At 43.2% G+C, this 17,548-nt stretch overlaps 1 protein-coding gene across 1 annotated transcript in view; it reads right to left on the reverse strand.

Moving 5' to 3' along the window:
* Window positions 1–17,548, reverse strand: part of FAM214A (family with sequence similarity 214 member A) — a 1,637,733-nt gene that overhangs the window by 656,794 nt on the left and 963,391 nt on the right. The window contains exon 8 of the mRNA XM_044078844.1: window positions 4,767–4,875. Within this exon, the coding sequence (XP_043934779.1) occupies window positions 4,767–4,875 (109 nt within the window). The remainder of the gene's footprint in view (window positions 1–4,766; window positions 4,876–17,548) is intronic.

Consider the following 17,548-nt stretch of genomic DNA (forward strand, 5'->3'; position numbering starts at 1 on the left):
AGAGGGTGAGAGAATAAGGGTGGATCAGTGTTGTATTCTGCAGAAATGGCTGAGGCATGGATTTTGATGGAGGAGAATGAAAGTCCACTGCTTAGCAGCTCAGCTAAATACTGTAGTATTTGAGGTAAATTCAGTTTTCCAGGATCCTGGCCCTTTTTCTCATTCCAGACACAAAACCGTTTCCATTTTGCGGAGTAAGCTTTTCTAGTTGACGGCCTTCTGGCCTCCAAAATGACACCCTGCACCTCCTTGGAGAGTAGGGTCTGTTGTGATGCTAAGGAATCTTCCATGCGGCTAGATTGAGTGTTTTTAGCTGGCTGTGAACAGTTTTGAAGCTGTGCTGAGTCAGAAGAAGAGGCACGAGAGGCAGGGTCCATGGTGGGGAATGTGTCAGGCTCCTCGGGAGTGGGTACCAGTATTGTCTTGGCCAGTCCGGAGCAATGAGAATCATCTTTGGTTTGTCTGCTCTGGTTTTCAAAAGAACTTTGGGCAGCAGAGGAAGAGGTGGGAAGGCATAAACTGTCATTGATGTCCAACTGAAAGAGAGAGCGTCCACTCTCCAGGCCTTTGGATGGAAAATCCTTGAGCAGAATTTTGTCAATTGGTGATTTTTGTGGGAGGCAAAGAGATCTATGTCTGGCCTTCCCCGTGCTTGGATTATTTCTGTAAAAACTTTTGGATGCAACTTCCATTCGTGTGGATCTGTCATATTTCTGCTTAGGTTGTCTGCCAGCGTGTTTTCCTTGCCTGGCAAGTACTGTGCTTGTAGTTCGATTTGTAAGTCCATGGCCATGTTCCAAAGTGACATGGCCAGTCTGCATAGGGGGTATGAATGTGTTCCTCCCTGTTTGTTTATGTACCACATAACTGTGGTGTTGTCCGTTCTTATCAATAGTTGACCTGGTTGCAGAAGGTCCTTGAAAGCTATAATAGCATTTATTACTGCTAGCATTTCCTTTTGATTGATGTGAAGGTGCTTTTCTTTTTGGGACCATTTGCCCTGAATGCACCGATCTGTCATGTGCGCCCCCCAGGCGTAGTCCGAGGCGTCTGTTGTGATGACTTGATTTGCTTGAGGCTTAGTGTTTGTTTGGCATGCTTGAGCCCACCACAGAAATTCCTTTTGCAGACATGGAATTAGTGGTATTATTGTTTCCAAACTGTGGCTGTGTTGAGACCATAGGTTTTTCAGATACCACTGAAGTTTCCTCATATGCAGCTTTGCACATGGGATTAGTAAGATGCAAGATGCCATGAATCCCAGAGCCTGCAGGATTTTCCTTGCAGTCAGCCTGGTGCAATTTGCTAGTGCTCTGAAGTATTGAGTTAGTTGCCCCTGCTTCTCTGGCGTGAGGTAGGCAATCTGGGTGTTTGTGTCCAAGTTGGCACCCAGGAAAATGATCTTCCGAGAGGGTATTAGCCTGGATTTCTTTTTGTTGACTGTGTATCCCAGAGAGCTCAACAACATTATTACATAAGCCAGATGTTTCAGAAGAATGTGCTTGCTGTCCGCTTGGATCAGGCAGTCGTCCAAATAAGGGTATATTTGTATCCCTTGAAGTCTGCAGTAGGCAATTACTGATGCCAGGCATTTCGTGAATACTCTGGGCGCAGTAGATAGGCCAAAGGGCAATGCAGAGAATTGATAATGGGTTGAACCTGCAAGAAATCTGAGGTATCTTCTGCAATTTTGTCTGATTGGGACATGCAGGTATGCCTCCATGAGGTCCAATGTTACCAGCCAAGACTCCTTGCCCAGCATGGGAAGAAGTTGCTGTAGAGTGAGCATCTTGAATTTTGGTACGAGTAGAAATGTGTTTAGGATGGACAGGTCCAAAATAGGTCTCCAATCTTTTCCCTTCCTTGGTACCAGGAATAGCCTGGAATAAAAACCTTGACCTTGTTCGTGCGTAGGTACCTCTTGAATAGCTTTCATGTCTATGAGATCTGTAATTTGCCTTTGTGCCTCTGCCCTTTGATTGTGTGGCAGGTTTGGCATGCCTCTCACTTTTGGAAGGGTGTGAAAATGGAATCTGTAGCCTCTGTTTATAATGTCCAGGATCCATTTGTCTTTTGTGACAATATGCCAATTCTTTGAAAATAATGCCAGATTTCCTCCTAAGGGGGCTGCCATTTGAGTCTTGCTTGGCATGCAAAGGGGAAAGTCATTGGGCTTGCTTTCTGAATGATTGCGAGTTATCCTCACCACCTCTTTGTGTTGGAGCTTGCCATTGTCTGCCTCTAAAGGATCCTTGGGATTGTCCTCTGCCCCTCGGGCGCCTGTATCTGCCTCTTTGGGGTCTGTCCGTGGCTGGAAAGGACCAATTTCTGCTGAAACGTGGGGGTTGTACCCGTAGAAAATCTTTCACAGTTTGCATTGATTTAGCCTTTTCCTCCATTTTCCTTAATACCTCCTCAGCATTAGCACCAAATAATACATCCTTTTGAAGAGGGGCATCTAGTAATTTAGCTTTGACATGATCAGGCAAGGTTTGTTCCTTGAGCCAGGCATGTCTACGTATGACTGATCCTGTAACAGCAGCTCTACATGAGGCCTCTAGAGCATCAAAACCACATTGTAAGGTATGCTTACCCACTTGTTCTGCACTATGCATCAAATCCTGCAACTCCTTCAAGTCTGGTTGTTCAGGTTGTGACATTTTACTTTTCAATTGTGATAACAAAACTGTTGGTATTTTAGCATATGGAACTGACAGTTTAAGGCCCTCATGGTTAAGGTAGCGAGGTATATACCTTTTTCCCCACCTTTCTAAGGATCTGGAATCTCTCTCGGAAGGTAATGGATTTTTAGCAGTGGAGGCCTTAATTCCCTTGGGGCCCTGTGAGATGGTTTCTGGGTCAGCAGCATGGCTTTTGTATAGAAATTGGTGTGAGTCAGGAACCCTGTAGTACCTGTCAGGCTTAACTGGGGCTGGAGGCAGAGAGTCCGGGTTAAGGCAGGCCTCCGAGTAAACATCATCTAGGATGTCCAAGACAGGAGGTATAGCCAGAGGCCTGTGCTGAGGTAGTAAGAGAAATTCTCTAAGCCTTTTCTTGGAATCTGAATAATCTTGGCCTTCCCAGTCGAAGTGTTCCCTTAAAGTATGCAAAGTTTCCCCAAATGAGTAATCCTCTGGGGGAGATACAGAAGGAATGGACTACTCCACATCAGAGTCTTCAAAAGGGGAGTAAGAATGTTCCTGATCATCAGAGTGCTCTGAAATAATGGAGCCCTGATCAGAGGAGGGGGATTCTTCCTCCACTCTGGGCCTTTTGTCCGGTGGGGGTTGAGAACCCCTGATAAGGGTAATTAAATCCTCAGCCATTTTAAGCATCTGCTTTTTAGGCATGGGGCCTGGAGATGGGCCCTGTGTAGCTTGTCTCTTAGAGTGCATGGCTGCTTTAGACTTTGTGAAAGCCTTGATGGAGAAAGAAGAAGAAGGTCTGAAGACACCTTGAGTGGAGGTAGATCTGTCCACATTTTGAGGTTCAATGCCAAGAGTGGCTTCGGTATCTGTAGTCGGGGTGTGGGCCGAGGAGCCTGCGACCTCGGGCACAGTAGACACCGCCAATGAAGTGTCGTCGGTAGTCAGGGGCTGCGTAGGCGCCTCGCTGAGAACCAGACCACGTGTAGTCAGCTTTGGCGTGGTGTCGGTAGAGACCGCGGACCTCGTGTGTCGGTCCTTATCTTTGCGTTTTTTAGACAAAACTGGAGTCGGAGTATCCGACGACATAATATAGTTAAATGTTTTTCCAAAATAATGCTGGGCGAACTCCGCCCGACGCTTAATGGTGCATTTGTTGAATGTAGCACAAAAACGACAGACCGAGACGTCGTGGTCTGGGCCTAAACAAGGTATACAGAGGGAATGGAAATCCTTATGTGGTATTTGCTTCCCACATGAAATACAATTATTAACTTTGTCTGACATCGGTCTGAGGCAAGAAAAGTTTCCCCAGCGGGGTACTTAGCTTTCAAGAAGACTTCGGTTTCAAAATTTTCGTAATTTCAGGAGCTGGCCGACCGGCACTTGTGAACTGCTTCTGCTTCGGGCACCGCACGGCAAGAAAGACTGAAGAAAATGGCGTCGGCTGGTTCCTTTATATCCCTGTCGCACTAACGTCAGGGAAGAAGCGACGACAACCGACGCCGGACCTAGACTTTGGAATTCGGCCGACCGAGGACCCGCCTGACGGCAGGAGAACCCATCTGTTATGACTGCAGCTGTATGCACGATGAACATCAAGTGTTCCATTTAAAAGTAAGCTATAGTTTTGAGAATGTCTGTTAAAATACAACACCCCTAGCTTTAGAATAACTTTCCTGAAGAGAAAAGCAATACAATTTTTTTTAAAAATTAGGAAAATAGAAGTTTTTTTCCCCCAAAGGGAACTGATCTGCCCAGCACAGGAAATCTCACATGCTGACAGTGTATCTTTCTAATCCTCAGAGGAGCATACTTTTTGGTAACAGTAAAGCTCTGAAGAGCTTCACAGTAATCTTGTCTTTTACACAGCTCAGCTCAAGCTGCCTGATAGTTTCGGCATGTGAAAGGTGCCCTGAAGGTTTGGAAGCTGGTCAGCTGTTATATCCTTGGCAGGATATAACCTATTATGCTAAGGCTACTTGCAGCAGTGATCATGAACATCAGTATTTCTGTGCACTCAGTGCCTGTGCATAAGCTAAATAAGCTGTGTTAGTAGCTTCAAACAGAACTTACCGTTGGTTTTAGAGACAAACACCAGATACTTTTAATGACGCATACCTCAAAGTTCCCAAGTAGGCTAAGACTGGTCGTAGGTGGGGCACTTGCACTTAACTGTTGTCTCCCACTGTCCTCAGACTCAGATTCAGCTTCTGTTTTTAAACAATGCCTAGACATATAAAAACATGAGACATTTGAGGCTTTTTCTTATGATAGCATATTTATACAATAGACATGAGCATTGAGACAAATCCATTCCACCTGCTCTAAAATTAATGAACACTCACTGACAATCACAGGAGTATTGTTTTCAGAAAATTATTTTTTTTTTCAGATGAATTATACCAGCTGGTAAAATTTTTAAAGTTACTGAACACTTAAAAGTGATTTCATCCAGTGTTCACAAATGCCATGGAACAGCAAAAGTTTGTGAAAGTCGCAGAGACCTTGCATTACAAAAGTACAGTTGTGTACACTTATCATAAATGTAGATGTTCGAGTGTATTCACTGTTGCAGTCATTACACTTGGGTTATCCTGCTAGCAGGTTGCCCTCAGTTGGCCTGAATTCCAAAGTCTTGGGTCCTGCGTCGGTTGCTGTCGCCTCTTCCCTGACGTCAGTTCGTCAGGGGTACAAAAGATGCAGCCAACACCATTTTATTCAGTTTTTCTTGCCCCAGATGTCAGATGCCCCCAAAAGGGTAGGCTAAAATTATGCAAGTAAAACATACATGCACCAAAATATGCTTTACCTTCATCTATAAGCAAATACACCACCTAGGTTGTATAGATTGGAGAAGTAAAGATAAGTTCCAGCAAAAATAAGGGGGATGGCGGGAGGGTAACCTGGACTGCAACAGTGAATACACTCGAACATCTACATTTATGGTAAGTGTACGCAACTGTACTATGTTCTTCGTGTTTCACCGTTGCAGTCATTACACTTGGGTTGAGTCCCAAAGCTATGGTTGGGTGGCTGGAGCTAGACAGCATTAGGAGTGGCTATGAGGCCCTGCAGAACTGCAGTGGCAAAGCCTGCCCTGGATTTAGAGTAAAGAGGCAGATTGTAATGTTTTGCAAAGGTATGCACTGAACTCCAAGTAGCAGCCTCTAGAATGTCTTTGGTTGGTACTCCCCCTGAGAAAGGCTGCAGAAGTGGCTGCAGCTCTGGTTGAATGTGTCCTAATGTCCTTAGGCACTGGTTTGCCATGCTGTGAGTAGCAGAAATGAATGCAGTGTCCTATCCACTTTGAAGTAGTCTGCTTGGAGATCGCCTTTCCTTGTGATGCTGTGGCATATGCCACTAGTAATTGCTCTGTCTTTCTGTTTTATCCAAGTAGAATCTAAGTTGTTTGTGTACGTCCAAAGAATGCAGAATTTTCTCCCCATTGTTCTGTGGATTTGAATAAAAAGTTGGCAAATGAATTGTTTGGTTAAGGGCTACACTGGATACCATCTTAGGCAAAAATGTAGGGTTTGTTCTCAGAGATACCCTGTCTGGATAAAAAATGATAAAGGGTTCCACAGCCACGAGAGCCTGTAGCTCTGAAACTCGTCTTGCAGAAGTTATTGCTAGGAGCAGAGCTGTTTTCCAAGATAAGAACTTTATATCCGCAGTAGCAGCTGGCTCAAAAGGAGGTAAGGTGAGTTTTTCGAAGACATAATTGAGGTCCCATACAGGTATTGGCATTCTCCTTGGAGGCCTTAAGTTTTTGGCTCCTCTGAGGTACTGCCTTAAAGGAGTGGTGGCTCTGTATTGTAATGAGCCGAAATGGCAGAGGCATGGATTTTAACTGATGAAAAAGAAAGGCCTTTGCCCAGCATCTCAGTTAAGTATTGCAAAATCTGACGAATGTTTGGGACAGCTGTATCAGTTCCTTGAGCTTGGTTCCAAGTGCAAAATCTCTTCCATTTCCCAGCATAGGATTTTCTAGTACTAGGCCTTCTGGCTTCTAAAATGACATACATCACAGTTTTACTGAGAGGTGTGGTTTGTAAGGCTACATTATCCGCCATGCTGCAAGGTTTAGGGTCCTGAGTTGGCTGTGCAGAATCTGATTGTTTTTGCTGGGACAGTAGATGAGGTATTTGAGGTAAGGTCCAGGCTGGGCATTGGGACAAGTTCCTTAAGACTGGATACCAGTACTGGTGTGGCCAGTCTGGGGCAATCAGAATCATTTTTGGTTTCTCCTGTCTGACCTTTAGGAGTACCTTGGGGAGGAGAGGCAGTGGAGGAAAGGAATATACTGATAGGTTTGTCCAGTTGAAAGATAAGGTGTCCCCCTTCCAGGCTTGTCTGTGATAAGTCCTTGTGCAGAATCTTTTTAGTTGATTGTTTTGAGGGGAGGCAAATAGATCTATGTCCGGCCGTCCCCATTTCTTTGGTATCATGCTGAAGACTTGTGGATCCAGGTGACACTCGTGGGGATCCATGAGGTTTCTGCTTAGTTCATCTGCCAGAGTATTTTCCTTTCCTAGCAGGAATTGTGCCTGCAGATGAACTTGGTAAGTCAATGCTGTGTCCCATAAAACCATGGCTAGTCTGCACAGGGGATAAGAATGAGTGCCCCCTGCTTGTTTATGTACCACATGATCGTGGTGTTGTCTGTCTTTATCAGTAGTTGTCCCAGATGAAGTAGGTCCTTGAAGGCTGTTAGGGCATTCTGAACAGCTAGCATCTCTTTTTGATTGATATGTAGATGCTTTTGGTTTGTGGACCAGGTGCCCTGAATGCCTCTTCCTGCCATGTGTACCCCCCAGGCATAATCTGATGCATCAGTCGTTAGGCTCTGCCTGGCTGGGGGTAGTGAGAATGGCTGTCCCTTGTTTTGGTGACAAGCCTTTGCCCACCACCGAAACTCCTGCTGCAGGCAGGGAATTAGAGTAATCATTGTTTCCAGACTGTGGCAGTGTTGTGTCCAGACACTTTTTAGATACCATTGAATTTTCCTCATATGCAGTCTTGCATATGGAATTAGTAAGATGCAGGATGCCATGAAGCTCAAAGCCTGCAGAATTTTACTTGCAGATAACTGGGTCTTTGTTGCCATTTCCTTGAAATAAGTAGTCAGTTGCCTTGGTTTGCCTGGAGTGAGATGAGCCATCTGGGCAGTTGTATTTAAGCTTGCACCCAGGAATATTATCTCTTGAGAGGGTACTAGTTTTGATTTTGTTTTGTTGACTGTGTACCCTAGGCATGTTAAAAGTCTTATCACAAACGTCAGATGCTGTAGTAGAATGTCCTTGTTCTCTGCTTGTATGAGGCAGTCGTCCAAGTAAGGATATATTTGTATTCCTCTGTCTGCAGTAAGCAATTACTGGTGCCAGGCACTTTGTGAAGACCCTGGGCACAGTAGATAAGCCAAAGGGCAGCGCAGAGAATTGGTAATGATTTGAGCCAGCCTTGAATCTGAGGTATCTTCTGCACGATTGTCTGATTGGGACATGCAGGTATGCCACTTTTAGGTCTAAAGTCACGAGCCAAGCCTTGCTGCCCAGCATGGGCAGAAGCTGCTGCAAGGTCAACATCTTGAATTTTGGTATATCCAGGAAAGTGTTTAGAATAGATAGGTCCAGTATTGGTCTCCATGCTTTGTCCTTTATGGGTACCAAGAACAGTCTTGAGTAAAATCCTTGTCCCTGCTCTTGGTGTGGCACTTGTTGAATAGCCCTTATGTCCATGAGAGCTGAGACTTGTTTTTGAGCCTCTGCCCACTGATTTTTTTGGCAGGTCTGGCCAACCGTTTGCCCTTGGCAGGGTATGGAAATGAAACTTGTAGCCTTGTGACTATGTCTAGAACCCATTTGTCCTGAGTTATAATGTGCCAATTTTGAGAAAAAAGTGCTAGTTTTCCCGCAAGGGTGCTGCCAGAAGATAAGTGCTTGGTGCAGGCAGGGGGAAGTCATTGAGACGGTTTCCTGTATTATTGTGATTTGTCTTCTCCACCTTTGGAGGTAGAAGCACTCCACTGCTTACACCTGTAGGATCCTTGCGGCTGTGATCTGTCTCTGGGGCGTCTGGATCTGCCCCTTTGAGGTCTGAAACTGGAAAGGACCAATTCTTTGTAGGCCAGTGTCTGCTAAATCTAGGTGGCTGTACCTGTAAGAAATCCTTGACCGTTTGCATAGATTTAGCTTTGTCCTCCATTTTCTTTAAACACCTCTTCTGCCTTAACACCAAACAAAGTATCATGTTGTAAAGGAGCATCTAATAATTTTGCTTTAACATGGTCAGGCAGATTTTGTTCCTTTAACCAAGCATGCCTCCTAATGACAGAACCCGTAGCAGCGGCCCTGCAGGAGGTCTCCAGAGAATCAAACCCACATTGCAAAGTATGCTTTCCAACTTGTTCAGCTGCATGCAATAAATCCTGCGTTTTCTGCACATTCTGAATTTGCCATCATTTTCTGTTTAAGCAGTGTTATGATATATTGCTGATATTTGAGCATATGAAACTGGCAATTTAAGGCCCTTATAGCCAATGTAGCAGATGTGTAAATCTTTTTTCCCCATCTATCCAGTGCCCTACAATCCCTGTCAGAGGGGGTAGGGTTTTTTTGCAGTAGAAGCCTTGACCCCTTTTGGACCCTGAGAAATAGTTTCTGGGTCTGCAGTAGGGTTTTTGAAAAGGAATTTATGAGAGTCAGAGACCCTGTAGTATCTGTCCGGCTTAACAGGAGCTGGTGGTAAAGAGTCAGGGGTCAGACTAAACTCCAAGAACACATCATCTACAATGTCCAGCACAGGTGGAATAGCTAGAGGCCTGTGTTGAGATAGTAAAAGGAAGTTTCTGAGGCTTTTCTTAGATTCTGAAAAATCTTGGCTCTCCCAGTGGAAGTGCTCCCTCATGATATGCAAGGTTTCCCCAAAAGAGTAGTCCTCAGGAGGAGAAGCTGAAGGAACTGATTCTTCAGCATCAGAATCCTCATAGGGGGGGGGAAGAGAATATTCCTGATCAGAAGAGTAATCAGAAGAAATGGAAACCTGATCTGAAAATTCATAGTCTGTCTCTTGCCTAGGCCTCTTAGGAGGGGGATGGGAACCCCTGATCAAGGTAATTAAATCTTCGGCCATTTGTTTTTTGGACATGGAGGCCTGTCCTTGTGGCTGGTGAACTTGTTTCTTTGCCTTTAAAGGTGTTTTAGTCTTTGAAGTCTGTTTAATATACAATTGTTTAGGTCTGAATACACCCTCAGAAGCCGATGCCTGCTCAGCAGCTCTTGACCCATCTGAGGGAATAATCTCAGAGGCTCCAATACCTTGAGTTTCCAGCGGCCTGGCCAACTCCACGTGGGATTCGGTAGCGGCCTGCAACTTTAAAGTAGCGGGCGTCAGGGGCTGCGAAAGCGCCTCACTGAGAACTGGCGACTTGCTTAGGAGAAGCTTCGTCATCAGTTTTGGACCTCTGCTGCCTGTCTTTTTCTTTGCGTTTTTTGTGAACTCCGGTAGTCAGATGGCTATCCGACGACATAGTACAATTAAATCTTCGCCCAAAATAGCTTAACGCAAAATCGTACCGATGCTTAATAGTGCGATGGTTAAATCTAGCACAAAACCGACAACTAGCAACCTCGTGGTCAGGGCCTAGGCAAGGAATACAGTAATAATGAAAGTCCTTATGAGGTATTTGCTTCCCACAAGAAATACAATTATTAACTTTTTCTGTCATCAGTCTGGAGCAAGAAAAAGTTTCCCCAATGGGGTACTTAGCTTTTAATGAAGACTTCGGATCTGAAACTCGAACACGAAAATCTCAGGAGTCGGCTGACCGGCACTTGCGAACTGCTGCTGCTTCGGGCACCGCGCGGCAAGACTGACTGAATAAAATGGTGTCGACTGCATCATTTATACCCCTGATGAACTGACGTCAGGGAAGAGGCAACATTAACCGACGCAGGACCCAAGACTTTGGAATTCAGGTCGACTGAGGGCAACCTGCCAGCAGGATAACCCAAGTGTAATGACTACAACAGTGAAACACGAAGAACATCGTCATTGTTTTGTTTTAAAGTCTTGCCTGAATATTGTCACTCTGTAGACATTACACAGTACTGGCTGCACTCCTGGTGCCAGAAGACAAACAGGAATACCTAGTAAGTCCTGAAAGTTTTCCAACAAAATATTTACTTTCCACAACATGCCAAAAATGCTAATATAATGGTAATTGTTTTTAATCAAAGTTCAGTTTTTTTTACAGAAATTTCAAAACAAAACTGTTACAGATCAGTAACCTTACCTGCTACAACCACAGTATTAGCAACACAGTTAAATCCATTATAAAGCTTTCTGATGATGTCTGAGTCACTTCTATACACAGACTGCTTTTGGATAAGTTCGCAGAAACAGTGACAATTTGCTATTAAACATCTGGAAACCGCAGTCAGTATCATTCAGATCACTGCACATGGTTGCCACTGCTTCCATATTTGTTTTGACTTCAAGATGGGTCTCATGCAGACCTGTGCCACACCATTTTACTGTACTTATGCCAATATGGAAATACTGCTAATACTCAAAACTACTGTTACACACATAATGCATCAGCTGGTGAATTCATAAAAAGCAGTAGCAGCTAAAGGGATCAAGGTTAACTTCAAAATAATACAATATTTAACTCAAATATTAGGCTCAGAACATGAAAAAGATCCAGATTTAGCACAGTTGTAAAGTCAGGATCAGGGAAAAGTTGTTAGCAGTTTTTGTCTTTTTCTAACAGAACAACTTTGACGAGCAGAGTACACATACAGCTTCACTCAGGGGTAATGCAATGAAACTCTTCGGTGAGCTTCTGTTAAAAATCTAAAACTTACAGTTCTGGCAGTCCTAGAAATACAATGTTACTATTTTCTATATAACTTGGCACAGCTCAGCACACAACCACAGTAAGTAATTTTAATAAACCTAACACTGGAAAGCTGGAAGTGGGGAGGGATGTCCCAATACATGCTGTTGAGGAAGGCCAGAGGGCAAAAGCCTAAAGAAACCTTATAAAAAAAAAATGGAAAAACATTGGTGAGTATTTTAGTGACACACAAACACTGGAGACAACTGGAAAACAGCTCCAAAATGTATAATGTAACTAAAACACACTGGGGTAGACAACTACAGAGCTAACTATGCACAGACACCAGAACCCTCATAAGGCAAGTAGCATTGGGGGAGAGTAAAAGCCTGTACTGCAGAAATGATCCTATTTTTTTGTTTTCTTTTTTTTCTCCTGCAGCTGACCATCAGCAGATCCTGGTGTCTCTCTGATCGCCAAGTCAACTTACCTGCCCTGGCCTTACTAGACTCCCCTAGACTTACTCCAATAAGGACTGTAGCCAATGAGAAGCTCATGGCATCCCAACTCTACATCCTACTGCTGCAGGGACAGGGAATGTTTTCCTCATTTTTCCCACTCCTCATACACCCTAGCAACACATCATGGGTAGGGTATGCAATGCATAGACTGTGACAAAATGAAAAATATGTACTTAGCATAATGATGCATCTGTCTTGCCTGCTACTGTCCTTCCTCAACACATGGGATCTTCGGACAAGAGTCGGATCCAACTTCAGCCACTTCCAAGCTTTGGCTCCTCCCCTTACCTATAATACCCTTGTGATGGGCAAATAGCCTCATATTAAGCTTGCCCATAATACCAGCGTACAGAAAAACAATCCAACGCATACTAAGAGATTTAAGGAAATGGTTACAGAACAACGCACATGGAAAATAAATTAGTTGCTATTTTCCAGCCTGAAATAAAGCTCTACTACAGCTAAGGTTATGTCAGCTAAGTCACTCCAGGAGTAAATATAGTGAATCAGGGTAAAAAAAAAAAAAGATTGGGTATGGAGAGTTGGAAGACGAGTTAGGACGGAAGCAGTCAACAGAGATCTATCATTATGGTACATACATAACGTTTGTCTCTGATCTTGTCTCTTCCGTCCGTTCAATGGATGGGACAGAGTCCCCAACTACTGTAATACCTGGGAGATCTCATGGAAGTATTTTCCAGAGCACAGCCAAACTAAAGAAGGCTTTTGACCTTAACTGCATGCCCTACTTGTAGTATAAAGAGAAAATACGGACCTTGTAACAAGTAGCTGCAGCACATATGTCATCAAGGGGTACTATGGAAAAGAAAACTGTCAGACATCACAGATCTAGTTGAATGGGCTTTTGGAGATTTGGAGAACAAACTTCTTTCTTTGTACAAGAGACAGATATATTCTGAATGCCAAATGGAGACACGAGTTACTTCAGACACTCCTTTTCCCATCTTAGCAGAAGAATAAAGACAGAAATAACTCCAGTCTTTCTGTCTTGATTTGGTGCACGTAAAACATAGTTGGCAAATGCAACTTGTACTCTCCTCTGACAAGAAAGAAGATCAGGATGAATGCCTTGATTTGGTGCACGTAAAACATAGCTGGCAAATGCAACTTGTACTCTCCTCTGACAAGAAAGAAGATCAGGATGAATGCCCATCACCACCTTGATCTAAACTCATAGCATTTCCATTAAAAGTGTCTTGCACTCAGGAATTTACACCATAAATCATACAGCTAAAACACCTACCCCAGGATTTTGACAAACTGTTAATTAACCCCAACTGCTGATGCTGACATGAAAATGTCAGTCAAGTAGTTACATTTGCAAACCGCTGCTTCTACATTAGCATGGCTTATCTGGTGAACTAGTGACATGGAAAACAAGTCCCATTATTATTTTTTGTGTGATATCTAGATGTATACAAATTTGAAAAGTAACTGGCATGGCTTTGATAGTGCTTTTTGCCTCATGATGTGCAAACACAGCAACTTTCACTTATTTGAAATGTGTTTTTTGTTTTTCGGTTACTGATTTGGGACTTGAGCTTTCCTTTTGGTGCCAAGAGTGAGAAAAAGTGGCCAAACTCTAGCCTCCAAATTTGACAGCCCACTACCATACAGATAACATCAGTCTCTTACATCATCTAACCCTTCTACCTCATCCCTCACAGTTTCCAGCCCTTTATCTAGCAAGGCACAGAGCTATCTAGCCCTCTTTTGCACTAACTTTACCACCTGGAACCTGAAGAGAGGAAGAATCTGAACAGTACAGCCTTCAGTAACTCCTAGACTCAGGAAGAAGCTTGACAGTGAAGACCTTAGACTAGAGTACCATAAAAGCATGTTTCAGGACCAACAGCATTCCACCTCTCACTGTAGCTACCTCACAGCAACAAGGTACAGATACTGTAGCCACTGGGCCTGCATTTAACAAAGGTTCTACAATCTGCAGTACAACCCAATAGAAAATTGTTGTTCCAGGGCACACTCCACACTGCTATATTCTTTACATCATAACATCATAGGCACAATTTGCCTATGCTCAAAGTTGATCTGAGATTCTTACTCCATGTGCACAGAAAGTCTATTCAAAAGGTTCTGGTGTCTCAAACTGTTTTCCTCCTACTTGTGCACATCCATGATCTCTGTAAAAAAAAAAAAGGAGCACTGTGACTTGTTTTCCACTGTATGCTATTGCTCTGGATGCACGCAATGTTCAAATATGGGAATCACCTAGTGAAGCTTTAAGTGACTACCTCCCCCCTGCACATAAAAAGGTCGGTCTTCATTCAAGAGGAACAATGGGGACTGGTCACACTAATCATATATATATATATATATATATATATATATATATATATATATATATATATATATATATACATACATATATATATATATATATATATATATATATATATATATATATATATGAGCCACTTATAAGCAGGCGCTGTAAACCTTTTTTGTTATACAACAGAATATTAGCCTTTCATATTATATGTCAGGAGATAACGAGCCCCGTAAAAGTGTGCACAGCCTCTCATATTACATGTAACAGACTGGAAAAAGTTCTGTAATAAAGTTTTCATACTTTGCTCCAAGGAATACGATCCCTACGGATGCAGACACAGTCTCTCATCTTACGTGGTTTAAAGGAACCATGGCATTTAAACCGGGAAAACGGACCAGGGTTTTAAGACACCTAAGAGATATTTTGCATTTAGACAATAAAAACAGTCTAACTGGGCATATTATAGCTTTCCCCACACATACGTTTTGTTTCCAAGTTATAGAACTTTTATCTGTGATTACAAGAGGTGGCGATGTTCACAATTGCACAGAAACTAGTGAAATTAAGTGGATTATGAATCTAAAAGGCACACAGATATCCAGGTTGAAACGCGATGGTTCCTTTAAAACCAATACTGAAGAATGGGCATTTAACTATTGGTTAAATCCTAGGGGCTTGTTCCCTTTTTACTCAGACTATTGGATACAATTTGATTGGATAACATGAAGGTGCGCCTCTCATAAAAATCAATTGATTGGTTAATACCAATATATCTAGTTCACCAAACTCAAAGTACTTTACAATCTGAAGAAGGCAACCCTGATGAAAGCGCTTATTGTACTTTGAACTAACAACCTAGAAGTTTTACTTTTATCTACTTATTGGTTTTAATACTCCAATAAAGGAAGAATTTTACAGCTAAGGTGGTGAACTCAGTTTTTTGTCTAAATCTCTAATATTTGGGATTGGCTCCTTGTTTTTCTATCTCCCAGATTTTCATCCAATCAGCTTCCATGCACCTTCCCACCAATAATCTGTAACTGCCTTTAAATAACTGAGCTGTTAAATGTAATGTATTACAAGAACATCTGTCCATCTACCTACTTAAATTAATGAACTACTGGAAACTTCAACAAGGTGTCTTTATTCCACCCACAGGGAGGGCATCAGAGAGCGTCTCCTAGACCTGCTAGTTAAAGTGATTTTATCTGGACTTAACCTTAATACTCAGTCTTCTTTGAACATTTTGGAAAGAAAGTACAGCTGTGTAAGAATTTACCATAAAGTAGTACAGTTGTGTCCCACTTACCATAACAGTAGATGTCTGAGCAGATCAGTGCTGCAGTATTGATTCTTGGGACTTCCTACCATGCTGAAATCTGCAACTAGCCCATTTTCCAGAGTCTTTACATCATCCCTATTTGAAGACTGATGTTAGCACCATCGTCAGATCTTCCTAAGCAGTGAACGAGCAGTCTGATGCCAAAGGACAGCACAACCCTCCCAGTTACTGGTGAAGTACTGGCTGGCTGTGTGTTTTTTTATTCAACCCTCCCAGTTGTCTGAATTTGAGTGAGAAGGAGGAAAAGCTTAAAGAGGCAGCGAGGGGGGTGATGGAGATAAGGACCATCTACAGAAAAAAAACTCCACTCCTTTTACTCAGTAAAGGGGAGAAAAGTGTTCACCAGACAAAGGGGTTGGAGGGTCGGAGTATGTACTGTAACACTGATCTACACAAACACCTACAATTACAGTAAGTCAGACAGAAACGTACTATATTCTTCACAGTCAATGTTTCAGTACTGATTTTTGGGAGGACTCCCAAAGCTAATAGGTTGATGATGGGTCATCTGTCTGACCCCAAGAAATAAGGTTTTGCAGGATGGCGGTAGCAAAACATGCTCTAGCCCTAAAGACAATGCCTAGGTTACAGTGTTTTGTAAACGTGTGCACATAGTTCCATGTACTGGGTCAGGACTCCTTTGAGGAGAGCAGTGGTGGCTGTCCCATGCCTGGTTGAGTGGGCTTTAATATGCCTAGGTAAATCTTTTCCATGGTGTGAGTAAAAGAACCTAATGCAGTCTGATATCCATTTTGAAATGGTTTGTTTGAAGACAGCTTACCCTCTGTGAAAGACATCAGTAGTTGCTGAGCTTTATTAGGGATTTTTGTCCTGTCTACATAATACTTGATCTGCCTGTGCACATGCAGGGTGTGGGGGACTTGCTCTGTCCTGTTCTGTGGATTTGGGAAGATGACTGGTAGGCGGATAGCCTTATTTAGGTTAAGTTCTGATATCACCTTAGGCATAAAAAATGGGTTTGTCATGAGGGTGACCCTATCCCTGTGAAAGATTATTTACATATGAGGGCTTGTAACTCAGAAACTCTCCTAGCTGATATAACAGCTGTAAGTAAAGTGGTCTTCCAAGTGAGCATCTTTACAGAAGCTGTGGCAGCAGGTTCAAATACAGGTAGGGTTAGTTCTTCTAACACACAATTTAGATCCCATGCCAGAAAAGGGTTCCCCCTCTGGGTGGTCTCAAGTGAGTCACACTTTTAGAAAACGTTTTATGTGAGGGTGCAAGAAGACAGCTGAGGCACTGTGCAGGCAAGCTGATGTGGCAGATGCATGTACCTTAATGCCAGAACAGAAAGTCCTTGTCTAAAGAGGCCTGACAGGTAATGCAAAACTGAGTTAATGTCCAAGAAGGGTTAGTATTTTGGCTGTGACACCAGGTGGGAAACTTTTTCTATTTTGCTATGTACGCTTTCCTGGTATTGAGTTTCTTTGCTTCCATTAGAATAAGGTACATGCATCTGCCACATCAGCTTGCCTGTACAGTGCCTGATGGTGTCCCTGGCTGTGTGCTCCATGAACTCAACGAGGAATTAAACCCTCCGTTAGGACAGCTGTTTAATCTTAGTCTCACCTCCGGATACACTCCAGGAGTGGCGCAGCGACTGTGGTCCCACTCCACAAAGGCGGTGCCTCCACCGACCCTGGAAATTACCGTCCCATTAGCTTGACAAGCCTTATCTGCAAAGCCATGGAGAGGATCATAATGGATCTCATAAATAAAGACATAGGGAACTTGCAGACTTTGGATCCAACCCAGTTTGGCTTTGTCAAAGGCAGATCATGCCTTCTAAACTTGGTTGACTTTTTCAAACAGTCACCAAGGCCATTGATTTACGAGGGAAAGGCAGTCCATACAGCCTACCTAGAC

Source organism: Protopterus annectens, chromosome 7.part1, assembly GCF_019279795.1.
Source record: "Protopterus annectens isolate FY-2018-M chromosome 7.part1, PAN1.0, whole genome shotgun sequence".
Taxonomy (NCBI): domain Eukaryota; kingdom Metazoa; phylum Chordata; order Ceratodontiformes; family Protopteridae; genus Protopterus; species Protopterus annectens.